Source organism: Cnephaeus nilssonii, assembly GCF_951640355.1.
Source record: "Cnephaeus nilssonii genome assembly, chromosome: 8".
In the NCBI taxonomy this organism is placed as follows: Eukaryota; Metazoa; Chordata; class Mammalia; order Chiroptera; family Vespertilionidae; genus Cnephaeus; species Cnephaeus nilssonii.
In genome coordinates, this window is record NC_137079.1 from 6,953,248 (window position 1) to 6,980,421 (window position 27,174).

At 46.5% G+C, this 27,174-nt stretch overlaps 1 protein-coding gene across 3 annotated transcripts in view; it reads left to right on the plus strand.

The window, feature by feature from the left end:
• Window positions 1–27,174, plus strand: part of TENM3 (teneurin transmembrane protein 3) — a gene marked incomplete at its 5' end in the record, with an annotated part of 598,576 nt that overhangs the window by 152,812 nt on the left and 418,590 nt on the right. Inside the window, 2 exons of one of the 3 annotated variants that reach the window (XM_079779210.1) lie at window positions 641–945; window positions 25,056–25,334. In XM_079779210.1, the coding sequence (XP_079635336.1) occupies window positions 714–945; window positions 25,056–25,334 (511 nt within the window). Of the gene's footprint in view, window positions 1–640; window positions 946–25,055; window positions 25,335–27,174 lie in introns of those variants that run through there. The other 2 variants (XM_079779209.1, XM_079779208.1) reach the window with 2 other exon arrangements.

Here is a 27,174-nt window from a genome sequence, read left to right on the forward strand (position 1 = left end):
TTCATTATTGATGTTTCTATCTCTCTCTCCCTCTCCTTTCCTCTCTGAAATCAATAAAAATATTGTTTTTAAAGAAAAAAGGAAGGGAATGTACTTACAAATGAAGAAAATGCTACAAGGGGAAATATTTCCATTGTGGAGAATGTAACAAACATACTGAGGCCAGTTGTAAGCTGGCTTCGGCAGTCCATGGATGCTGCATTCAGTTTGGTGGGGTTTTTTTGTATTCATGTGAAAATTCAGATTAGTAGCTTAAACAAGCACCCATAACTCACTACCAGAAAACGTGCCTCAATTCCTAGTCATACAGGATAACTTACACTGATTCCACCAATGTTCACTTCTGTTGAAAGTGAATTTTTAAAGTATTTTTTTAATTGATTTGAGAGAGCGGCGAGGCGGGGGGGGGGGGGGGGGGGGGGGGCGAGGGTAGAGAAACATCCAGGCAAGAGAACCATCCCTAGGCTGCTCCTGCACGCCCCCTACTGGGCATCCAGCCCGCCATGGTGCCCTGAGCTGAATGGAACCTGTGGCCTCCAGGTGCAGGGGAGGATGCTCAGCCCACTGAGCACAGAGCCAGGGCGAGCCAGTGTTCAGATGCGCGGGCCACTGACCTCCTGCCCCCCTTTTCTCCTTGCAGAGAGCCGATGAGAGCCGCCCCCTGAGCAGCGCCCGCCGCCCCCGGCCCCATGTGCGCCCGGAAGGAATGAAGCATGGATGTGAAGGAGCGCAGGCCCTACTGCTCCCTGACCAAGGGCAGGCGTGAGAAGGAGCGGCGGCACACCAGCTCCTCGGCCGACAACGAGGAGTGCAGGGTGCCCACACAGAAGTCCTACAGCTCCAGCGAGACCCTGAAGGCCTTCGACCACGACTCCTCCCGCCTGCTCTACGGGAACAGGGTGAAGGACCTGGTTCACCGGGAAGCGGATGAGTACAGCAGACAAGGTAGGTGCCTGCGGGCCAGCCAGGCCTGCTCGGGGCGGGGAGGCGGGGGTGGGGGGGCTCGCTGGGCACCGGAGCGCGCACCTGTCCCCGCTCACCCAGACGTGGCTATATCCTTAGGTCGCAGTCCTATCCTCTGACTCAGATTTTGAAACAATTTCTTCAGATGATCACATGCTATTCCATCCATATTAGAGGTAGAAAACCACCTGCACGCACAGGGACCCCAGATACAGGTAGCCACGCCACATTTTAAAAATATATTTTTTTTTATTGATTTCAGAGAGGAAGGGAGAGGGAGAGAGAGATAGGAACATCAATGATGAGAGCATCATGGACCGGCTGCCTCCTGCACGCCCTCTACTGGGGATCAAGCCTGCAACCCAGGCATGTGCCCTGATGGGAAATCTAACCGTGACCTCCTGGTTCATAGGTCAACGCTCCACCCCTGAGCCATGCTGGCTGGGCAACACTTCCACAGTGTATGTGCGAGGTCAGGGACTCGGGATGTGGCCAGGTCACATGTGTGAGGTCTGGGACTCGGGATGTGGCCAGGTCACATGTGTGAGGTCTGGGACTCGGATGTGGCCAGGTCACATGTGTGAGGTCTGGGACTCGGGATGCGGCCAGGTCACATGTGTGAGGTCTGGGGCTCGGGATGCGGCCAGGTCACATGTGTGAGGTCTGGGACTCGGGATGTGGCCAGGTCACATGTGTGAGGTCTGGGGCTCGGGATGCGGCCAGGTCACATGTGTGAGGTCTGGGGCTCGGGATGCGGCCAGGTGTTTGCACATGAACTTGAAGCCAGGCCTCCAGGGCTGTCTCGCAGCCTCGTGAGGGAGCTCACGAACGTGGCTTATGTAGTTAGCACTGGGGCGGGGAGCAGGACTACTGGGGGGGAAGCTGGCCTTTCCCTGGGAGAAAGGAGGAAGTCTCCGGGTCCTCTCCCGGCCCATCCCGCCCTGCTGTTGGCCTCTGCGTTTGCACAAGAGCCTGTTGCGAGGGCTCCGCCGCCTCCCGCAGGCCACCGGGGACCTTGAGGCTGTACTTGAACATCCTCGTTTCCCAGGGCACAACCCACTCCAGTTTGCTCAGCCGCGTATATTCGTTGAACGTGTTTGTGCTCTGTCCGCTGTCTGCAAATTCCGCCAGTGATTCTGCGGCTTCCGTTCACAACCCGGAACCACCGATTTCTACGCTCTGAGACAGTAGCTGATTTTAAATTAGGCACACGGGGTTACATTGTTTCTTCTAATACAGCCGTGAGTTGTGGGCAAGATTACTGCTAATAAAAATAAAATCCTCTCATACTGGCATTGCACAGTCAATTTACATAGAGCTTGGCATCCCTTACCTAATTTAATCAGGAAACGAAGAAAAATAAACTTCAACGATAAAGGATATTTTCAGCCTTTTCCAATCACCTGACAGACACTGTGACTAACAGTTTGATATTGGGCAGGAACAAATGTAAGGAAAAGTAACAATGCAATAAATCATCCAAACGTTTGAAAATTTCCTATGCGTTATGGGAAGAGCCATCCTAACTAGACTGAAATACCGTTCGCTCGCCCAAACCCGTTTACATCAAAGCAGACTCACTCCCTTGATTTGCCAAAGAGTGGATTTTTTTTCTCCCCTAAAGCCTGCCTTCATTACAGGTGTCAATTTTACAGAAGGGGGCAAAACAGCTTAAGATTTTTCATCCCGTTTTTATGGGAAGATATAGTACATGCACTAGAGATACGTGATCTTGTTAAGTGGAGTTTAATTCATTGTATGATGCATTATAATTCTAAACCCCATTTTCTTTTCTTCTGTGTTATTGACACAGCCGATGTAGACCATCAGGGTACATTTTTCACCGATTTAAAAAGCAGTCGGCAGTTGTAGACAGGCGTGCACTCTGAACCAGGGTAAACTCCTGCTTTTTGTGACAAAAACAACTGGTTAGTGCCCTCCTGGGACACACCGCCTGTGGAAGACGATTAGAAGGAAAAGGCCCAGAGGCGGCTGCGCTGGAGGCGTATCTCCACCCCACGCGGGCAGGCCCGTGGCCGAGCGAGGGTGCCCGTGGCCGAGCGAGGGTGCCCGTGGCCGAGCGAGGGTGCCCGTGGCCGAGCGAGGGTGCCTGGGGGTGAGAGACAGCGCACTGACGCGTTCACCCCCCGGGCAGCGCCAACCGGGGCAGCGCCGGCTGTGGACGGCATGGCGGTACCACCTGTGGGAACCCTGGAGTCTCATTCTTAGGGGACCCGGGAGCACCATGGCTCAGCTCCCCAGCCATGGCCGGGAGAAGGAAAAGGGGCAGGAGAGCCAGCGAGCCAGCCTCCGGGGGGCGGTGGGGGCGCCTGGCCTGGCCGGAGCAGCTGGATGGAGTCACGATGAGAGGTTTCAGGGCAGAGGGCACAGGCGAAGCCACAGGTCCCTACACATGCGTGTTCATACGTCAGAGTGTCAAACACAGACAGGGCCCGGCCTGCGTGGCTCAGTGGTTGAGCAGCGACCTGGGAACCAGGAAGTCCTGGTTCAGTTCCCGGTCAAGGGCACATGCCCGGGGTGTGGCTCCATCCCTAATGTGGGGCGTGCAGGAGGCAGCGGATCCGTGATTCTCTCTCATCATTGATGTTTCTATCTCTCTCCCCCTCTCCCTTCCTCTCTGAAATCAATAAAAATATTTTTTATTTTAAAAAGGAAAAGAAAGCATTTAACACACACACACACACACACACACACACTATGCTGCTGGGTAGAGCTCCCGTGCCCTGACTCCTCAGTGGGCATCCGGAGACACAGGCCTGGGCACTGCCATCCCCCCTCGCGGCCACCTCCGCGGAAGGCCCCGGGGGGCAGTGTCTCCCTGTCACAGACTGAGACGTTGGGGCCTGGGGAGGCCCGTGGCGGTGCCGTGGCTGAGCTGGAACTGGAACCCATGCCGCCTGTCCCTAGCGCTCAGGCTTCTAACCTCGGTGCCCTCGCCAAGGCCGGAAACAGGCCGTTCCGCATCCTAACCTTTTGCACTCAGATGTCGAGTGTGACTCGACACAGTTAGCATTAGAACGAAGGAATCGAGAAAAAAGCAAGCGAGTGCAAAGGGCTAAGTGCCTGTTGGTTTATCAGAGTCAATGTCAGCCCATTTTGGGTTTCTCTTTTTAGTTTTTAAATCTTTATTGTTCAAACTATGGCATATGTCCCCTTTCTTTCCCCCATTGACCCCTTGTGGCCTGCTCCTGCCCTCCACCCCCCGCGGCCTTCACCACCCTCCTGCCTGTGCCCATGGGTTATGCAGATCTGCATACGAGGTCTGTGGTTGATCTCTCCCCCCCGCCCGCCCTCCCCCGCCTTCCCTCTGAGGCTCAGCGGTCTGTTCCACGCTCCATGTTCTCACGGTGGGCTGGAGGGAGGTGAGGGCGCTGAGGCAGGTGTAGAAAGGAGAGCTGATATGGCCTTGGGGTGGGTCCCTGGGGCTGAGGGAGGACGAGGCGTGGCCACCCCTTTCCTGCCGGGCTGGGCTACGGGGCGGGTTTGTGGCGGGAACAGTGGAAGGAAAGCCGGCTCTCGGGGTGTGTTTTCCTCGCGCCAGCATCACGGAAAACCCTCCTAGACTCTCCTCTTCTTTGAACCTGACCCATGTCAGTGTTTCCTCCCTGACGGGGATGCTGTGGGATTAATTATTTAATTGACAGAATGTGCTTCCTGCCACCGCTCCTGACAGCAGACACATAATAAAAATGAAAGATTAAGAATGTTAATAGTCGCCAAAGACCTTTGAAACAGTTCCAGAGAGCCTTGCTGACGGAGCCTGGCCACGGAGTGTTAGTCCCAAACCCACGTGCCCTGTGCCTGACGCAGGAAGAGGCCACGTGGGCTGCGAGAGGGAGCCGGGGAGGCCCCGTGAATGCGAGTACATGGATTCCGATCCAGAAATGCGATGCTTTATATTCTGATTCACCAAGTCTATGCTCTATTATCAAACTTGATTTTAATCATTTTTGTGGCTTTCCCCACCGGCAGGTGACTATTTTAAGTCCAGGTTATCTTTGTTATTTTTTTTAAGATTTTTTAAAAATATTTTTTATTGATTTCAGAGAGGGAGGGAGAGAGAGATAGGAACATCAATGATGACTCATTGGTTGGCTGCCTCCTGCACTCCCCCTACTGGGGATCGAGCCTGCAACCCCAGCATGTCTCTTTGATGGGAATCAAACCCAGGACCCTTTAGTCCGCAGGCCAACGCTCTATCCACTGAGCCAAACTGGCTCGGGCCCAGGTTATCTTTAGATCCTGGGAAGCGGGCTGATTTCATTTGCACAGTAATGTGTGATTTGACTGGATCTCACAGATCTTTCTCTTTAAATGTCTTCATGTGATTTAGTGGGCATGGGAACAGCTCTCTTAGCCGCTGGGGAGCTCTCTGTAGGTGTGACGGGGTGAGGGCGACAGTGGCTTGTTTTGCATTCTCGGATACTATTTTCTTTGACTCCTCCTTGAAGAGAATTTATCCTGTCAGGTCTGAGACACATTTCTTCGGAAACAGCTGCATAAGATCGTCCCACACTTTCGGAGCAATGATAAAATAAAAGACCTCTCTCTCTCTCTCTCTCTCTCTCTCTCTCTCTCTCTCTGCACAATTACACTGCCTGTAGGTAGTGTTTTTGACCGAACGTGAATGTTTGTCCGCTCCAAGCAGGAATGTTGGCCGTGAGGGTGACCTTTGAAAGAGGGGGTGACTGGAATAAGGACACGTGATCCATAGAGCCGTAAGCCCGAGCAGAACACCTCTGAGCCGTCTTAACCCAGCATGTCCACCAGTTAGAATTCGGTGTTGGGGTTATGAATTCCAGAATTTCAAACTGAAAAGTTCAGCACGTATTCTCTAAGCTATAGATTGGCCATGGGGGGGAGGGTTACATTTAAAACACAAGTAGCATTATGTCTACATTTATACACACCTGAGATCAAGATAGAAAGTAAATTAGCAAAGTCGTAAGGGCGAGGGGAAGGCAGGTGGGCAAGGGCAGGCGCGCGCTGATGTTGGAGGGGGCTCACCCCAGGCTTCTCTCCTCCTTCCTCCTGTTGCCTGGGGATGCGTCTGTCTCCTGCTGCTCATCATTGGTCCCCGGCTGCCCCAGCTCTTACAAACCTGCCTCTGCTTCTCAGCTCATGACGTGGCTGGTCCGAGGCCAGTGCAAGTGTAGGCCCCACCCTGATCTCTCAATGTGGCGCCTCCCTAGGGTCTCACGGGACTTCCTAGGTGTCATAAGGCACCCAGGAGAGCTGCACCTGCTTCATGGCACCCAGCACACAGGAGGGGCAGGGTGGGGGGTAGGATACAAACAAACACCAGGAAGCGCCCAAGGAAAATGAGCAATGGAGACGAGAGAGGAAATGAGAACCAAAATAAAAAGTTATATAAGAGAATGGGGGGGGGGGGGAAGCAACAAAACCAACAATAACAGCTAAATGCTAGGGAGAACGCTGTAATTTACAAACTACAAGGGTATAATAGATTCATTGACTTAGTTGAAGGTGAGAGGGTGGTCAATGCTGAACTTCACATCAATAGTTTGGAAGACGATGGAGAAGAAATAACTCAAAACAGAAAATAAATTTCCAGGTAAAATTAAGAAGTAAACACACACACACACACACCTAAGCTCATCCTAGAAAAATTATTTAACTTCATGGATAAAGTTATTTTTCAAGAATCCAGAGAGAAAAGAAAATGTTACTTTTCTTGTTAGTTACAAAAGAAACACAAGCAAGATGGTTGAATTTCTCATCTGCGAACAATGGAAGCTAGAAGACAATGAGATAACATCTACCACTCAGGGATCTCATAGACAGAGACGGTATCCTTCATCTCCCAGAGTAAATGCAAGATATTTCAGAGCAGGTGAAGATTCAGAGACTGCATCGCCAATGTCTACCATCTAAGCCAGTGGTCGGCAAACTCATTCGCCAGCAGAGCCAAATACCAACAGTACCACGATTGAAATTTCTTTGGAGAGCCAGATTTTTTAAACTTCAACTTCTTCTCACGCCACTTCTTCAACATAGACTCGCCCAGGCCGTGGTATTTTGTGGAAGAGCCACACTCAAGGGGCCAAAGAGCCGCCTGTGGCTCGCGAGCCGCAGTTTGCCGACCACGGATCTAAGGAAGCACTGAAGAAGTCATCCCACCGGAATGGAATCAGACACTCTGCTCTGAAAAGGAGGGGAAACAGTGATTTACAAACTGAAATGTTATAGGGGGGGTGGGGCAAACGTAGGCTTCCAGTTGTTCGTATGGAAAGTAACGCAATAATTAATCATTAATAACACAAGAATAACCTGTTTCGAGTGCTCACCACTGTAAGCCTACGCTTGCCCCACCCTATACGCTGTTGAATGCCAGTGATGACAGCACAACTAGAAATGTGTACGAAGCACTAGAAGGGAAACACAAAAACACTACAACTAAATCTACTCCCCCCTCCCAGCAAGATCCGGCGGGGGGAGGGAAGGGGGAGGGAAGCTGCTCCAAAGTCAAAGCTGAAAAGGGAGGTGGGGGGCGGGTTATGGAATGGAGCCCAAGTGCAGGGAAATAATTGCTATCTCGCACTCACGTAATAATGAAAAACATGTATTTGAATATGAATGTCAGGAAAAGGCAGGTAATCATTAGTGGAATTTTTTTAAAAAAGCACAATAGACCTAGCTAATTAGCAGGGGGAAAGGGGAACGAATAGCAATCCAATCGATTTAGCAACAACAGCTCCAAGGAAAAAGGAAACCTGTAAGATCATGAATCACCATGAAACAAGATGGAAGGAGTCGAATGTAGATGTACATGAAATGAACATGCGCTGGACTTTGACCAAAACTGTTCAGTCTGTTTATAAAAGTTATGGGTGTTCATAAGAAACAGACACAATGGTAAGAAATAGTTGAGAATAATGAGATGGTTTCAGGTACACAATTCTATAACACATCACCTGTATATTGTATTGTGTGTTCAACCCCCAAAGTCAATCTTCCTCCATCTCCATTCATCCGCCCTTTACCTCTTCTACCTGCTCCCACCCCTTTCCCTCTGCTAATCGCCATGCTGTGGTCTGTGTCTATGACTATTGCAGTTTTTTGTTTGTTTGTTTCTTGCTTAATCTCTTCGCCTTTTTTACCCAGCCCCCAACCACCCTCCCCTCCGACAGCTGTCAAGTCTGTTCTCTGTATCTATGAGTCTGTTTACGTTTTGTTTTGTTAGTTTATTTTGTTCATTAGATTCCACATATAAGTGAAATCATATGGTGTTTGTCTTCTCTGATTGGCTTATTTCAGCTATCATAATGCTCTCCAGGTCCATCCATGCTGTCACAAAATCTTATTAACCAATGTCACACCCAATAAATTCAATAAAAAATTTTTAATAAAAAAAACAGAAATGAAAAAAGAAAAAATTAAAAGAATAATGAGATGGATAAAGATATATTAAGTAAATACAAACAAAAAGAAAGCAGGAATAGCAATTTCAATATGAGGAAAAGTAGAATTTACAATTAAAAACACGAAACAGGTTAAAGAGGACCAGTGAGTAAGGGATAAAAGATAGAAGGATTGAACACTCTTAAATTGCATACATTAAACAATATAATAGTAGCTAATTTAGTAAAGCAAAAACTATTTTCTTAAAAAATTGGTATTAAAATACATTTGTTGTGGGATAGTTTGGTCTGCTTCTTTCAAAATCAGGTAAATCTCAAAAATAAGAGCAATTATACACTATCAATAAAAATTCAGCAAAGATATAAATACAGAAATTGTTAACAGTCAGAAGTGACGCTATTTCTCATATATCACTGGAATATCTACAGAAACCAATGTGCATTTAATCACAAAAAGAAACATTAAAATATCAGAAAAGTAGACACTTTATAAATCAAAATATTTGTTCATATTAATTTAGTAAAGTTAGAAATAGATAACAAAAAGATAAACAAATAAAACCTCTCCCCCTGGATTATGACACTCTTAGACCCTGCTAAGCAATGAAATAAAAATCTGATTCCAAAATGTATAAGGAGTCATTGAAAGCCATAATCAGAGGGAAAATATTTTGTCAAATAACATATTTAAAGACTGAAGACCAACAAAAAGAATTTACCATACATCTTAAGACATGAGTAAAATATCAGAAAAAATAAACCAAAGGAAACGGAAAGAGGTAGCTATTCAAGATAAAACTAAAATTAAAAGCAAACATAAAAGCTGATTCTTTTAAAATACTAAGGGAATGGAAAGCCCCTCATGATTCCTGTTAAAGAATAAGGAGAAGAAAGTAAGGAGACACAGGGGACATTGCAACAACTACAAGAGGCTATTCTTACAACAAGTTTTAAAGCTCTAGAGGAATTTTTCTTTTTTTCTTAGCAAAATGTAATTAACCCAAAATTATCTCAAAACATGGCCACATCTTGTCAAAATCAGTTACCTCAGAAGATTAAAAAGGCCATGAAAGGGGGCACGGTGGAAAAGGAAAAGGTAGATTCCCAGGTTCCTAAGAGAATGTTACTTAACCTTCAAAGCACAACCAAGTACAATGTCCAAAAAGCTATTCAACACAACACACACCAAGAAAAACGGAAAGCATTAAAGTACGCATCATGAAGTTGACATGCCCTTAATTAAAAAACTTGATTAAAACGGAACATAAAAGAAGCTACCTAGACCAAAATCTCTTCTCCATAGGTGTGTAAAATCCTCAATAAATACTTGCACATAAGAACCTAGCACTGTGTAAAAGGAGCAATAGGCTAGACCAAATTAATGATTTGATGATAAAGCAAGTTGTTGTTTTTTTATGATAAAGCAAGTTTTTTTTTCCCAATGTTAGGAAATGCACCAAACTAATCTCTAATAATAAAAGCATAATATGCTAATTAGACCGGACATCCTTCCAGACGACCTTCCGGACAAAGCCAGTGCTGCGAGGGAAGCCCAGGTCCCGGGTGCCTGCTGGCAGCCAGGGGGAAGGAAGGCCTGCTCTTGGATGAATTTTGTGCACCGGGCCTCTGGTTCGATTAATAAATCAAAGTAGAAAAATGTGATCTTATCAATAGATGATGAAAAGGTATGGGGTAAAAATTAGAGACCATAAAACTCAGTAACATGAGAAGGAAAAACAAAGACATTAATCATAGGTACGGGGGCCCATTGAAAACATTAAACAGCTTTGTCAATGGTGAGACCCTATGAGCATTCAGTTATAATCGGGATCTTAGGAAAGGCTCATCTCCTCTCACAATTCGTATTCAAAATTGTTTTAGGCATGTTAGCAATTTTAGTAAGAGAAGATAATGAAATAATATGTATTATTTGGGAAAAGCTAATTTAGTGCTTTTGTTAAATATAGGAGTCATTGTATACATACAAAAACCATGTGTCTCTAGCAATACAAGTTGAAGCAAATTGTTCCTTGAATGAATACATGGTACGTATATGGACATCACGGGTACTGTGGCACAGCAGTTAAGAAATGATCTGTGTTTGAGTCCTAGATCTGCCATTCATTAGCTGAGTGGCAAGTGACACATTCTTGGCCAAGCAACATGTGTGGACAAATGACTTCATTCCTCTGGGCTTCAGTCTTCTCCTATGTGGATTGTGCTTTAGTTTTCCATCTGCAGTTTGTTGACAATAAAATGAGTTATTATAGGTCAGCTACTTAGAATAATATCTGATGCATGCCCCATACTATTTTTAAGTAATTATTAAGCACTAATTGGTTAACTTGTAAGTCAACACAGTATCTACAGAATGGTAACAAACACTATAAAATTCTTTGGAACAAATTTTATAAGAGTGGTGTGGGACCTAATATGAAGGGAGCTATAAAATATTACTGAAAGATGTAAAAATGAAAGGTCTGAATAAATATAAAGATAGTGTTTTTAGATAGAAAGGATGATGTAAAAATATCAATTCTCAAAAAAATAAGTGCATAGAAGTCAGGCTAATTTTTAATTGAAGAAAGTGATCTTAAAATTCATGTGGAGGAATAAATGTCTGAAAATAGCCAAAAATATATTTTAAAAATAAATAGTGAAGAACAAATGGCATATATATATATATATATATATATATATATATATGCTATAAACTCAGTGTAATCACATCTATATGATATTGGCATAAATAACAACAAATTGATCAATGGAATAAACTAAAATTTCAGAAATGGATCTCAGTATATAGAAAAATTTGGTATAAAACAAAAAAATGTTTTTTCTATTCAGTAGGATTTGATAAATGGTACTGGCATAACTGGCCATCCATCTGGAAGAATATAAAGCTGGACCCATATATCTCAGCATATTCAAAAATAAATTAAGATGGGTTAAAGTCAAACGTGAGAAATAAAGCAGTAAGAACTCTAGAAGTTGGCTTGAGAGGCTGAATAACACAGGAAGGACTCTACCAGGAGCCGCAGGGGCTCCAGAAGCAATGGCTTCAACACCTAACACAATCTCTTTCTCATCAAACGGAAGCCCGGAGGCTGCTGTCAAGGACCCAGGTTCCCCCCGGGGGTGTTTGCTCCGCCATCCTTGGCCTGTGGGCTTGTCCGGGGATGCGCAGGTGTTTGCTGGGTTCTGTATTCCTGGGTGAGATGGAGACCGCGAAGGTGAGAAGGCGCCGGCAGCAGGCTGTGTCTTCTTGCTCCCCTGCGCCTTCCGCCGACATCTCTTTCTCAGAGCCGTTCCACTTGGCTACGCCGAGCTGCAGGAGGAGAGGGAGCGTTTACTATGTTTATTTTCCAGCTTTCATAAGAGCGGCAGGCCCGGGAGAAGTGGCAGGGAGTCTACGCAGCCTGCCCTGGGGACTCTGTGCACGCCCGAGAATGGGGGGAGCCATTCCAATAGAAACAGGCAATCCGGAAGAAAAGGCCTCAAAGGCTTTTGTAATTTAAAATCTTTTATATGTGCATAGAAGTGCCATAAGCAAAATTAGTATTCGTATTGGGAATGTGTTTACAGTCCATATATCATCTATCATATATATACATATATACATACTAGAGGCCCGGTGCATGAAATTCGTGCACGGAGGGGGGTTGTCCCTCAGCCCAGCCTGTACCCTCTCCAATCTGGGGCATCCCTCTCACAATCCAGGACTGCTGGCTCCCAACTGCTTGCCTGCCTGCCTTCCTGATTGCCCCTAACCACTTCCGCCTGCCAGCCTGATCACCCTCTAACCACTCTGCTGCCAGCCTGTTTGCCCCCAACTTCCCTCCTCTGCCGGCCTGGTCACTCCTAACTGCCCTCTCCTGCAGGGTTGATCACCTCCAACTGCCCTCCCTTGCAGGCCTGGTCCCTCTCAACTGCCCTCCCTTGCAGGCCTGGTCCTTCTCAACTGCCCTCCCTTGCAGGCTGGGTGCCTCCCAACTGCCCTCTCCTGCTGGCCATCTTGTGGTGGCCATCTTGTGTCCACATGGGGGCAAGATCTTTGACCACATGGGGGCAGCTATATTGTGTGTTGCAGTGATGATCAATCTGCATATTACTCTTTTATTAGATAGGATAGAGGCCTGGTACAGGGGTGGGGGCCAGCTGGTTTGCCCTGAAAGGTGTCCTGGATCAGGGTGGGGGTTCCCTTGGGGTGTGGGGTGGCCTGAGCGAGGGGCCTGTGGTGGTTTGCAGGCTGGCCACACCCCCTGGCAACCCAAGCGGAGGCCCTGGTATCTGGAATTTATTCTCCTTCTACAATTGAAACTTTGTAGCCTGGAGCGGAGCCAAGCCTGGGGCTCCCTCCGAGGCCGGCAACCATTTCTGTTGGGGTTATAATTGAAACTTTGTAGCCTTAAGCAGAGGCCTGGGCCCAGCCAGGGTGTGTGGAAAGCTTTGCTTCCCCTGTTGCCGGGGGCAACCCTGGCCTGCTCTCTCAAGCTCCATTCTGCAGCCATTTCTGTTTGAATTTGTTTACCTTCTATAATTGAAACTTTGTAGCTTGAGTGGAGGCTTAGGCCTGGCAAGGGCAGGCAGAAAGCTTGGCTTCCTCTGTTACCTAGGAAACCTTGCTCTCTGTGGCTGTAGCCATCTTGGTTGGGTTAATTTGCATACTCGCTCTGATTGGATGGTGGGCATAGCTTGTGGGCGTGGCTTGTTGGTGTGTCGGAGGTATGGTCAATTTGCATATTTGTCTATTATTAGGTAGGGTATACATATATATATGTGTGTGTGTGTGTGTATATATATATATATATATATATATATATATATATATATAATAAAAGGCTAATATGCAAATTGTCCCCTATACCGGGAGTTCCACCAGGCATTCGACCAGGGGACGGGCCAGCCGGCCAACCTCTCCGCCTGGGAAGCAGGAAAGTAATGGCAGAGGCTGCTGTGGTGAGAGGGTTTCCTGGCTGGGCCAGCGTTTCTCAGCCACAGCCTCATGGGGTGGAGTCCCGCTCTAGTGCTGTCAGTCAGTTCCTAGGAGACAGGTCACTGCACAGATGTGCCTGCTCCATCCTGGCTTCCTCCATCTCATTTTCATGGGAAAATACATACCCATCCATGTCAACAGCTAACAGGATGCATTCCTAAAGCAAGGACCTGCTGCGCAGTTGTGAGGTTTTGGCTTAGCAAGAATCTTTAAAAAGAGCAACACTTACTTATCAACTGCTTTACTCAAAACTTTACCCAAAATTGCTTTAAAAGTATGTGGAATAAACACAATGAAATCTATGTGTAGAAATATGGGGAGGGAGGAAGGGAGGGCGGGCAGGCAAAATATTGACAGGTTGTCTTTGGAGAGTGGGGCTATGAGGGAAAACCTGCGGATTTTAAATCACCGAAGGTCAAAGGCCAACAATAATTCCGCTGGAGCCCGCAGGCCGGGTCTGCATGCAGTGAGCGGGAAGAAGCGCCTCTTAGGCAGATGCAGGTGCTAATGTCCCGCTGTCTTGCACGTGGTTTTCAACTCGGGGTGAGCTCCACTGTGGGAGCGAAGGCGGGAGATGACAAAGGTTCTGAATTAGTTTAGGGGAGAAATATAAACCAAGAGTTCCGGGCACTAAAGGCAAGTTCACTCACACTTCCCCCCGCGGCTTATCCCTCCGTTTCCTCCTCCCTGGACCGCAATGCTGTTCTACGTTCTCAGCTTTGCTGGGTCCCATGGCTGCCCTCCTCTGCCTCTGTCTGCACAGACGGATCTGATGGAAGGTCTGCGAGGTCCTCTAAGTCCATATTGACTCAGATGAATCCAACTGAGACCAAACTTCACTTAAAACATTCCTCAGCCCAAAGCTGGTGAGTTCCAGAGCCAGAAATACCCGGGGTCAAAGCCCATCATTTCCGATTATTTCACCTCATTTCTACAAAACTTTTTGAAAGCCACAGCAAACAAGTAAATGTGTTCTTGAGTGTGTTTGCAACCATGGAGTAAGCATGGGTAGTTGAAGCAGTCATAAAAAGGACTAAACGTAAGAAAAAAAAAAAAGATAAATCGGACTTCATCAAAATTAAAACTTCTACTCATCAGAAGCTATCCTTAAGAAAATAAAAAGGCAAGATGCAATCTGAAAGTTGTACATAATCATACATGTGTTACAAAGGACTTGTATCCAGAATATATAAAGAGCTCCCATAAATCAATGACCAAAAGTGCAGTTTTCAAATGGGCAAAAATCTTATGACAGAAACTACATAGAAATGACAAAAATGTTTAATGAGCACATGAAAAGATGCTCAACAGTATTAGCCATCAGGGAACTGAAAAATAAAACCACAATAAGACACTACCACTCACCCATGAGAATGGCTACAATTACAAGATCCAAAGCACCAAATATTGGTGAGGATGTGGAATAGCTGAACTCTCATATACATTGCTGATGGGAGTGTAAAATTAAAAAAAAAAAAAAGGCACAATTTCTTTTGAAACTGGCAATTTCTTATATAAAGTCAAAAATAACATCTCCCCCAACCCCTTGACCTAGCAATTTGTGTCCCAAGTATTTACTCATGACACATGAAAGCTTATCTTCATAGCAGCTGTATTCATAGCCGGCCCAAACTGGAATCACCAAGTGAACGGATGCAAAAAATTGTAGCATATTCACGCGGTAGACTACGACTTGGCCGTACAAAAGAAGGACGCGTTGATTGATACCCCCACAGCCGGGAAGAATCTCAACAACATTCCAGTAAGCGAAGGGATCCAGAGTTCATACTGTCTGACTCCGTTTATACAAAGTTCAAGAACAGAGATAAACGAATCTGTAGTCCAAGAAGTTAGGGCCCCGGTTGCCTGTGGGGCTGGGGGTTGACTGTGGGGGATGGGAGAATTGGGTGGGGGGGTAGATGTGCCCCATTTTGTTTGGGCTCCTGGTGGATACATTTGGTACAATGCACTGAAGTGTGCTGGTCAGATTTGTGGATTTCCCTGCAGAGAAAATTTACCTGAGCAGCAATCCCTTAAAGGACCAAAGCCAATAAGCACGTGAAGCGGGTGTGGTTGCTCATGGAATGTTTGGGGTTCGAGTTCGCCCTGTCCTCCAGCTTCACGAACCGTGAGGCTTCATTCGGTGCTGGGGCTCACGCCGTCCCTGCTGAGCCTCGGTCCGCCTGGACGCGGTCGCTGCTGCCATTGCGTGTAACATTTTGCTGGATAAAGACATGTCTCCCATCAAGGCAGTAGCATCCACAGCCCACTCAGGATTGTGCTGAGGGAGAATGAGGGGCTGGTGGCATGCACGTGGAACTGTGCCTTTCAGATATTTCCATCAATTTCTAAATAGAAAAAAATAAACGCCCATTTTTAGCTCTTAGATATAGAGTATTTTCTTTATTGCCAGAATAGCACTAAAATGCTAAATAATTTTAAAATCTTTCTCCATGCTACCTGTTCCAGACAGGTCAGCAGAATGAAGTTCCTCCTTGTTCAATACAAACCATGAAAGGAGTGCATATCATTTTAGAATTCCACCGGTGGCCTTGGACAGATGTGAAAATAATACGAATAAAGGCTTTAAGGACACTAATTCTGTGTCTTCCGGTACCATTTTATTCCGCTTTGGAAGTGAGACGGAGATACGTTATTTTCTCTTACTCTTCTTATTTCTGTGTTATTTATTTGCGTTTTTTGCATTATGAAAATAGATGACACATTCGGGCATGTTGGAAATCGCGAAAGAGGAAGATTTGAGAGCCAAGAGCAAAATGCTTTTAATTTTAAAGACTGCGATTTAGTTTAGTCTTGGATGCCATTATGGTGAATAATGGGAACCGATCCTAGACTTCAAAAGAAATATGACCAGATGGTCTTCCCATTCAGCTCCTAATGCTGCGCTGAATTTCCAGTTCGGCCCCAAACGGTTCACTTCCCGGCGTGCCTCCTCACCTCTGTCATCGTGCAAACACGAGAGGAATCTGCACCCTTCTCCGCGTTTTCTGAAACTGTCCTTCCTGGCCTTCTTTGTGAAAATGGGGTGGTAAAAAGAAAGACCGAAACCTGCAGCACGCATCAGCTCCGCCGGGCTAATGACTGCGACGCCGAGGTTTATGACTTTTAAATATTAACTCCTTAAAGTGATTCCTGTGGAGAGCACAATGATGAATCCGCCTCCGTCCCTATAAATGTCAGCGGCCGGATTAAAGGGTTTAGAGGGTCATGTTTGCCCAACCTTAAACTTCTGCACTCAAAGACACAAGTTAAATAGCCCCGGTTTATCACTGTTTCCAGTTAATGTTTCCCTCCTTGGCCCCCTCCCCAGCTCCCCTGCCCACTGATGGTTAACTAATTTGGGCTGTTAAGTGGGCCAGGGCTTCCTTGTGGCTTGGCGGCCAGCTGGTTTTGTAGATGACCCAGCAGAGGAGTGAGGAGATAGAGATGGCTTCGAGCCCTCCGCCTGACACAGCGCCCTGCTCACTGCTGAACTTGGACCTGGTTCCTGGCCACATGGCCAGGTGGGGATCCACGCTGTGAATCACTGCACAACTTCCTTCACTATTTTTTTTTAGAGAGAGTGAAAGGGAGGGGCAGAGACAGACAGAGAGAAACATGGATGTGAGGGAGACACACCCACCACTTGCCTCCCTCATGCACCCCGACCAGGGCCGGGGATTGAGCCTACAACCAAGGTACATGCCCTTGACCCTCATCGAACCCGGGACACTCTATCCACTGAGCCAAACCGGCTAGGGCTTCCGTCACAATTCTTGCAGAGCGGCTGCTTCCTGCCAAACCCCACGCGTATTTATACCAGTTCCTCCTGCAGCGTCGCTGGCAGACGGCAGCAGGTCTGTTGTGGGCATGTGATCATCCCTGCGTCTTGGATTCTTCCACAGCGGTAATTACTAAGTAAAAGTAAGAAGCAAGTTCATTTCCAGGATGCACTTGATCAAAACCAGTTCGAAAGTGGCCAAGGGATTGCCAGGATCAGAAACCCGCGCTCTTGTGGCTGAGAATAGAAATCCTCGTGATGGGTGCCTAAGAAGATGCTTTCCTTCCCAGGGGCGCCTGCGTGCTCCCATTGGAGCCCTCAGACCTGCGGTGCATGCGTCTGCCCTCCCCTGGGGCTTCCCAAGTCTCATCCCGAAGGAGAGGCCTCTGCTCGGGGCTTTCATTCCAATCCTGCGTTCTCTCCTCGCACACATACTCGGGTTTTCCTTCTCACGCTTCTCATCAAGTTCATTTAATTTTATTTAAATATATTTTTATTGATTTCTTACAGAGAGGAAGGGAGAGGGAGAGAGAGCTAGAAACATCGATGAGAGAGAAACATCCATCAGCTGCCTCCTGTACGCCCCCTACCGGGGATGTGCCCGCAACCAAGGTACATGCCCTTGACGGGAATCGAACCCGGGACCCTTCAGTCCGCAGGCCGACGCTCTATCCACTGAGCCACACCGGTCCGGGCTAATTTTATTTTTTTAATTTAAACCATTTTTTATTTTTCAACAACACTGGACCTACACTATTATATTAGTTTCGGGTGTGTATACCCAGGGATTGGACATTATCTAACTTCCTAAGGGATCATCCCAATAACTCTCGTGCCCATCTGACACCCTGCACAGCTAAGAGACGGTCACTGACTGTATTCCTTATGCTGAGCTGCCCCTCTGGTGCCTCTTCCGGAACCACCGATTTGTACGTCTCAATCCCTTCACCGTTTCACCCATCCCCCGCGTGTCCTCCCATCTGGCAACCCTCAAAATGTTCTCAGTATCTATGAGGCTGTTTCTGTTCTGCTTGTTCATTTATTATTATTATTTTTTTTTTTTTAGATTCAGTTGTTGATAGATACGTATTTATTGCCATTTTATTGTTCATATTTTTTTTTTCTCCTTCTTCTTAAAGAAGACCCTGCAACGTTTCCTGTAATACAGGTTTGGTGATGGAGAACTCCGTTAGCTCTTTCTTGTCTGGGAAGCTCTTTATATGTCCTTCGATTCTAAATGATAGCTTTGCTGGGTAGAGTCATTTTTAAAATGTAGTTTTGTGTAGGGACTTATAAGTAAAGATTTATACCCTCATTGAAATTTCTATTGCATGTTCAAAGATGGGTGTGCTGTTCAAACAGTTGACAAATTTAACTTAAGAAGGTTAAAGCGTTTGGAGTGCCCCATAAAATATGCATTAGGACTTGAAGGGGAAAAGTTACATACATTTCTATTACTGTGTGATCTCCTTATCATTTTGCAAACACAGCAGGAAAGGTAACTCCAGATAAGGTGGTGGTGACACTAATTCTACAAATATCAAATACGGGCTGTTTGCCCAATTTGTAGTTTTGTGTTACACTGCACCCTTGGAGGGAATGTCACTCCGTGTCTGAGAACAGATAACTCCATTCCAAGCTCACCATTACAAAGGAAAAGACGTGAAGACAAGTCTAGATTATTTCTGTGTATTAAATTCCTATTGATTCTTCTATCCATTTCCCATACTCAGTTTTGGGGTTGTTACTATATAATAAGTGGTTGTTATCATATAATAAGTATATTACCTTTTTCAAAAATCCATTTATGATAATGGGGAAAGGAAGAATTGAAATGATATTTCAAGAACTGATGAGAGATGAACATTGCTCCTCTCTTTCTTACACTACTTCATTTCTTTACCATAAATGAGGAAGGGTTTTAAAAGCCCAGCATCTCCAAGAGAAGGTAATGAATTAATTATTTCTAATTACTGAACAGAAGCTATTAAGCAGCAAGTCAGGAAAACATCGTTTTAAAAAGAAGATAGACTTTCATTTTTCTTTATGTTTTTAAACTAGTGAAATTATGAAAAGTAAAAATTCAGAGCTATAAAATAAAGGATTATTAATTTCCTTCACTTACAGCTCCTTCTACATGACCCTTCAGAACACTTACTTAACTTTTCTCACTTTTATTCATGCTCAAACCCAGAAGCACTTATGTAATTCGTTGGCTCTCTACCTTAGTTTCCAAAAATGGGATCATACTCCGCAACTTGTCTTTTTACTTAAAATATATGGAATAGGCCTCCCTCCAGATCTGAGGATATAGGCGCAGCCTCACTCTGTCTTGTCTGCTAGCCACATGCAAGGGGTCTACAGCCTACTCAGTCACTCCCTCTACGGTACACTTTCCAATTAATTTAATTTTTGCAACAGTGCATAGAAAACCAGTATATTTAAGATCAGGTGATTTTGTTTCTATAGGATATCACCTCAAATAAAATAGACTTTTTAATCTAGAACGTATTTTTAATTTTAATAGAAAAAAATATTTTCAAGTACTAAAGCAGCATAGCAGGCAAAGGAAATAAATGATAGCATAAAGTAATAATGGATTCTCAGAGCAGGCCCATGGGATCACCTGCTTTCAGGAGAACAGGGATTCTTGGTTTGCCCCCCAGATCTCAAATACCCATGCCCCATAGCCCACCTCCTCATTGCAGAGTTGCTGTGTGGCACAGGAGAGAATCGACAATAGCATTGATAAGTGTTTGTGAGGACATGCGGAAATCAAGGCCCTCACAGGCTGCTGGTGGGAATGTCAAAGTGCACGGTCACTGTGGGAAACAGTCTGGTGCTTCCTCAAAAGGCTAAACCTAGAGCAACTACCTGACCCAGCGACATTCCCACAGGTTTATAGTGAAGAGAAAGAAAAGCACATGTCTACATCAAAATCTGTACGCGCTTTATTGAAATCGCCCGGAAGTGGTACCAACTCAAATGCCCATTCACGGATGAATGGATAAACTGTGGTCTAGCCATACAATGGAATATTATGCGAGCATAGAAAGGAATGAAGTACTGACACATGCTACAATATGGATAAACCTTGAAAATTCTGTGCTAAGTGAAAGAAGCCAGTCACAGAAGCCCACACGTTGTAGAATCACTTTTATGTGAGATGTCCAGAATAGGAAAATCTATCGAGACAGAAAGTAAATTACTGGTTACCTAGGATTCGTGAGAAAGGGAGAACAAGAGGGTAGATGGGAGATGACTGATTGCGGGTACAAGGTTCCTTTGGAGGGTGACAAAAGTGTGATGACAGTTGCACTTGTGTCCCTCATGTAGAGTCTTGTTCTTTTGAACTCACAAGTAGATGTCTTGCCTGTTGGTGAACATCATTGCACTGCAGCTTTGACAGAGCCGTCCCTGCTCCGACTAGGTTGTAGACACTACATGAGGAAGAGGCCAAATCGCTATCCAACCCCCTTCTTCTGTGAAAGGGCCAGCTGTGCTGTGTGCCAGGCTCACTTACAACATTTGTTCTCTCATGGTCTTTTCCACCTTGTCACATACCCTCACCCATTTTTGAAAATGTGGGCTTTTTTTTTTTAATGATACAGCCTTCCTAGGTTGTGTTCATTCAGTTTTCCTTTTACATATGTTCAAATGTATGAGTGTCATAAAACAAAAATGTCTAATCTTATCCAAGCTAAACTTACCTTTTAATCACAACGGATTTCATCCTCGGGTGGACTTGACTCTGGCTGCAATTTATTGTTTTGGGACTGTTTCAAATTGCAATGGGAAACTGTGTTGGCCCTGCTGATCAGGGTCACCCAACATTCAACATGCAGGACATTAGTACTTATTTCACCAGCCTCAGCCAAACCGACTTCACATGGAGACTCCAAAGGGCAAAGAAAGAAATTAAGGAAATGCCATTAGAACCATTGCAAAGACCTCAATAGGAAGAAGCCATGGCAAATAAGACAAATGCATCCTTATCTCTTGGTCTATTAAAGCCAAAGCTGACGTAAGACATGATGGTCAGGTTTTAGCCTGGATTCAGACGCATCTTTGCTGCCTTTTTCTGCCTTTGTCTTTCCACTTAGCAGTGGCTTGAAGTCCTCCCTCAACAATCCCCTTACCCCCCAACCCTCTGGCTGCAATGACCTTCAGTCAACTGTCTTTGCTCATCTTCCCTCTGCTGGTTAACACTGCCTGCGTGTGCTTTCTAGCTGTCTGGCCCATCTTGCTAAACACTGCTGAATTGTGGGAAATAACCTCATAGACAAATTTATCTGTATATATAAAAGTCTAAGCGACCGACCAACCGTTCGATCGTTCAACCGGTAGCTATGACGCGCACTGATCACCAGGAGGGCAGATGCTCAACGCACAGGCATGGAAACATGGAACAGACTGATGAATCTCAGAGGGAAGGGAGGAGGGGGGAGGGCGGGAAAAGATTAACCAAAGATCTTATATGCATACGAGAGGCCCGGTGCATGGATTCATGCACCAGTGGGGTCCCTCAGTCTGGCCTGCAAGGATGGAGCCAAAACTGGCAGTCCGACATCACCCAAGGGTTCCTGGATTGTGAGAGGGCTCAGGCCAGGCCTAGGGACCCCACCGGTGCACAAATCCATGCACCAGGCCTCTAGTCCTCCTATATAATAAAAGGGTAATATGCAAATTGACTGGTCACTATGACACGCACTGACCACCAGGGGGCAGACGCTCAATGCAGGAGCTGCCCCCTGGTGGTCAGTGTGCTCCCACATGGGAGCTCCGCTCAGCCACAAGCCAAGCTGACGCTGCGAGTGCAGTGGTGGTGGCAGGAGCCTCTCCTGCCTCCTGGGCAGTGCTGAGGATATCCGATTGCACTTAGGCCTGCTTCGGGGAACGGGCCTAAGCTGCAGTCAGACATCCCCCGAGGGCCCCTGGGCTGCCAAAGGGATGTCTGACTGCCAGTAAGCCAGCAGGTGGACATCCCCCGAGGGGTCCCGAACTGCAAGAGGGCACAGCCTGGGCTGAGGGACCCCCTCCCCCACCCCGAGTGCACGAGTCTGTGCACCTGGCCTCTAGTTCTAGTATAATAGGTGTTTGTATCAAAGCACAGAATCCCACAAGCAAGCATCTGTCACCCAAAAGGATTAATGACAACAGCAGAATTTGAAGTGCTGAGGCAGGCCTGGCGAAGAAAGATGTCCTGAAAGTGGGGCGGGGTGGCTGTTCTGAAGTGACTTGACAATGATCCTCTGTCCACCCTCGAACTGTACATTTCTCTATGATCATTACTGTCATTTACCCAGGGGTCTATTTTTAACCTGTGTCTTCTTTAAGCCTTTCTTTAATGCTGTCACATTTACATAAAGCATCGCTTAAACCAAGCCATGGCAGCCCAGAAAGATGAAAAAGTAGGGTGATACAGTGACTGGAACACAGCTAGTAACTGGCTTTAAGTTAGGTTCATTGGAGGTCAAGTTCAGTCTTCCTTCCTAGTGGAAACAAAAGCAAACTTGAATTCGGCAAGGGAACCCAACAGCTTGCCTGCTAGCTTGCCTTTCAGAAGCAGCCCTGAGCAGTCTTGAGTCACTGAGACATTGATTTCCCAGGCTCTGGTGTTTAAGGAGTTTGGGATGCACCACATAACAATTCATAGGCATCATCGGCTAGACACTCATTTGCAAAGGGAATTGTGTTTACGTACCCGGATAGCCAATAGCAAAGACTGCCGTTTTCTGCTTTCCTTCACCTCATAGATTTTTGCATCAAGATGGCAACAGTGTGAAAAGTCAATAATGTAGAAACGTTTCAAGTTACATTTCAGAGACTCGGAAGGGAGTTTTTATTGTCTTTTAACTTCTCTTATTTTTATTCTAAATGTGGGCACCTCCCCAAATACAGGAACGATGCCAAGGATCCTATCATTCATGTTCACCCTTTAAACAGGAGATTGTGTGCTTATTTTGAAACATCAGCAAGTCGGATGGCAATAGTTAACTATTTTAGTCCCTTTCTTCCCCTCTCCCCACTTTACATGTGATATACAGTACAAGTAACAACAGGGAAGCTCTTCCACAGCCTTTCCATTAACTGTCCGTGACCTTGACCTTTGTTGGATGTGGATTTATAAGTACCATCCACACTAACTCTTAACTACACCCGCAGCCGGGTCTCGCCTCAGGAAGCTTGGCCCCGGGCTCACGGTTAGCAGGCTATTTCCCTGTTTTCCTCCCCATTTTTTTCTTTTCTGCTACTTCCTTTTTGTGCATACTTTTTGGTTCAGATACTTATTCGCATCTGTCTGATAAGCACAGTTTGATTGGTAGCTAATTGCAGCAGCAGATTTTCATTATTGATGAGTGTCATTGTCAGAATCCATTTGGAAGTCTGGCCGAGATGCAGCCGATTCCAGCTTCTGATATGACCACAGAGTCAAGCGATTAACCACACGGTTCAAATGTGCGGAGGTCTGGAGGGCACTAATGTCTTTACCAGCACATAGTTACTGTATCGTGCATCAGGTTTGGTTCATTTTCTAGAAGATTCTACATATTATTTTATCACAAACACTACGTAATACCTTAATATACAGTGGTGGGCAAAAAAGTAGGCTTATGTTTGTGAGTATGCGAAGCACAGAGTTTATCCCTGTCTTATAATTTATTAATTGTTGTATTATTTGTTGGTACTACAACTGCAAACCTACTTTTGCAACCCCTGTATAATCTATGTGATTTCTCACACCAGCCAATTACCTTTAAGCAATAGCCGTAGGAAGATGAAATCTAGGAGTACTATAAATGCTCACTATTCTTAAACGGTTTGTATCATGTGGCAGCATTTAAATCAGTCTTTATATACTATATTCTTTCCATGTATTTTGATTCTGGGTGGCGCCTAAGTCTCAGGCTCTCCCATGCCAGCAACAGACACGGAAGAGCCACCTGTACCTACATCCTACAAGCAAACACCTCCCTGTCTTCTCATCCAGAGTATCACAGACATGCAAAACTTCAAAAATAAATTCAGAATTGGGAACGTCGTTAATAACAGCGGTCATTTGAAAGTGTCACCTAATTTAAACACTTTTGCTTTAACTTATTGCCGTGTCAGGAGTTTTAATATGCTCCATTTATTAGGGGAGGCCTGCAGAGTTCACAGCCATTTATTCTGCGGGGGACCTGATTTTATCATTAATTTTTAAGTACGTAACACTCCCAGTATGTGTTCAGGTTCCACTTTATTGGCAAGAACTGGTTTACTCTAATCAATACAAATGTCCAGGTGTTGATTAAAGCAAAACATTTAGAAAGTCAGATGTCGGCAAATTTTCAAGGTATAATACTCTGAAATTGAGGATACGTACACCCATGCTACATGCTTGTATTGGGGGTGAACATCAGGTGAGAAGGAACACGAAAGACTGGCCAGGCCCTTTTTCTGCTTATTCTTGAGGGCAATCTTTTCTCTTCCAAAGAGGTCACATCTGGGTGGGAAAACCCTATTGTTTGAGACGAGCACCCGGACACAGAAAATAATTCTGACGCTTTCTGTTGCTTCGGAAGTCTGCCGAGCTCGATTCCATCCCTGAGAGCAGCTCCTTCCTCTGGGCCGGGTTTTCCTGGTCCCGGGCTCACCAGCCCACCTCTCCGGGTGCTTCCGGTTGACCAAGGAGCTCTAGGTGGGGTGCGTGCAGAGTCAGCGGGGAGGCCCACCCCCGACCCTCCATCAGCGCACCCCCTTGACCCTGTGCCATGCCGTGTTCATGCAAACACCGGGTGCCTCTAGCTGAGAAAGCTGGATGCTTGAGGGGGTGTGTTTTGGAGGGTTTCTTTAAAGAAAACAAAAGCACTGCAGCCACCGCTGAGCATATACTCACTGGTTGTTGTCTCTTTTTCCCCCTGATCAGGACAGAATTTTACCCTAAGGCAGTTAGGCGTGTGCGAACCAGCAACTCGACGAGGACTGGCCTTTTGTGCGGAAATGGGGCTGCCCCACAGAGGTTACTCTCTCAGTGCAGGGTCCGACGCGGACACCGAGAACGAGGCGGCGATGTCCCCGGAGCACGCCATGCGGCTGTGGGGCCGGGGCGTCAAGTCCGGCCGCAGCTCCTGCCTGTCCAGCCGCTCCAACTCGGCCCTCACGCTCACCGACACGGAGCACGAGAACAAGTCGGACAGCGAGAGTGGTGAGTCCACGGTGGGCTTGGTGATGTCGGCGTCCAGGGCTTCTGTGTTGGTGGGCGATGGCGGCTCGGTATTCTTTCTCTTCTTTCCTCCTGTCCTGCCTTCTCTTTCTTCCTTCTGCTTTTTTGTTTCTAAGGCAGTAGAACTTGAGAGGTGACCTTGACGAATGCTTTTTTTTTTTTCCCCTGGAAAAAAAAAAAGATCAATATTCAAAATGAGATGGTTCAATTACGCAAGGGGTCTATGATGTGTTCGCTATCGTTTTGAAAAACAGTTTAATCGTGTACAGAGGAAGAAGAAAAAAAAGAGATTAGCTTTGACTTATCTTGGACCATGTCACCTATTATCCTCTGTGGGGCCTCAAAGCCAGAGGCGATAGAGTTCCCCCCCAGAGCCAGCTTGCAATCAAACACGTCTTTGTAGATTCCTCTTGAAGACATCTCAAAGAAGTTGCAGAATCTTAGGATGGATGAGTGAGCACACAGAATAGTTTATTAACCGGGCTCAAGTGTCTGAAGAACAAATTTGATCATGCTGCAAACTTCCTGGTTGATGAGAGCAATTGAAATCTTGGGGAAGCGGGGGAGCGTGGCCTTTGATGTGCTTTGGGGGCTGGGTTACTGTGCAATTAAATCCACGCACAAAATTGGATTCCAGGCCGTCCCGACAGCAGCTGTGCGTGTGGGAAGGAAAAACGCCTTTAGAAAGTACTGGGACTTCTTTTCTGACTGCCGCCCAACGCCGGCGAGCAGAACGGCTAATGTCTAGGCGATAATAGATTGTAAGGAAAACTTGGTTTTCAGTCGGTGCCCATGCCTCCGACGGCAGAGCGGCGTCTCTCCGTCCGCACTGCGTGTGGGCAGCGTCCTTGCCCCTCGGTCCAGCTGTGGCTGCTCTGGGGCACCCTGCCTCAGAGAGCAGAGAGAACATTAAAATGAAGGAACCGCGTGCCCTTTGAAAAGAAGGCCCGTTGTTTTGCCAATGATGTTCCCTTTTCATTATTTGTGAGCGAATCTGGCCGCTTCGCTTCGTGATGGGAAAGCCGGCGTGTTGTTTCCGCTTCAGCCCGGGGACAGTGGGAGGTGGTACCCAGCGCTCGCCCCCTTCAGCATCCTCATCTTCTTCCTGGTCCTGAAACGGCAGTGCAGTCTCAGCCAGCGGGAGCAGTGGCATATGTGGCATCCTTTAGCGCAGCGGTCGGCAAACCGCGGCTCCCGGGCCACATGCGGCTCTTTGGCCCCTTGAGTGTGGCTCTTCCACAAAATACCACGGCCTGGGCGAGTCTGTTTTGAAGAAGTGGCGTTAGGAGAAGTTTAAGTTTAAAAAATGTGGCTCCCAAAAGACATTTCTATCGTTGTACTGTTTGTATTTGGCTCTGTTGACGAATGAGTTTGCCGACCACTGGGTTAGACCAAAGTCAAGATCAGTTCACCACACGCACTCACTCTGTTCATTCTGGAAGTGTCAGGATGGAGGTGGCCTTTATTCCAGCCCCAAGGAGATCACAGGGCGGTGCTTGCTGACAGCATGCGTCTTAGGACCCGCCACCTCCATGTCCCCCGCTAACCCATCCGCCTCGGGCAAACCAGCTTTCCACCCGTGTGCATGGTGGACTCAGAAGCCACTCGCCGTCAACACGTGCGATTTGGCCTAACCTGTGCTTCCTGTCCGCCCGTGTCTGCCCCTAACAGTCCCTGGGCGAGCGCAGATACAATGCTTAGATTCCCGTGTGGCATTTGGCACTGGGTGTCCCTAAATGCAGGACAGCCTTGATGACGGTTGTGGGAGGAAGAGCATGAGCGGGAGGCTGGCGCATCCGGGGGCAGAAAATATAAAACTGCA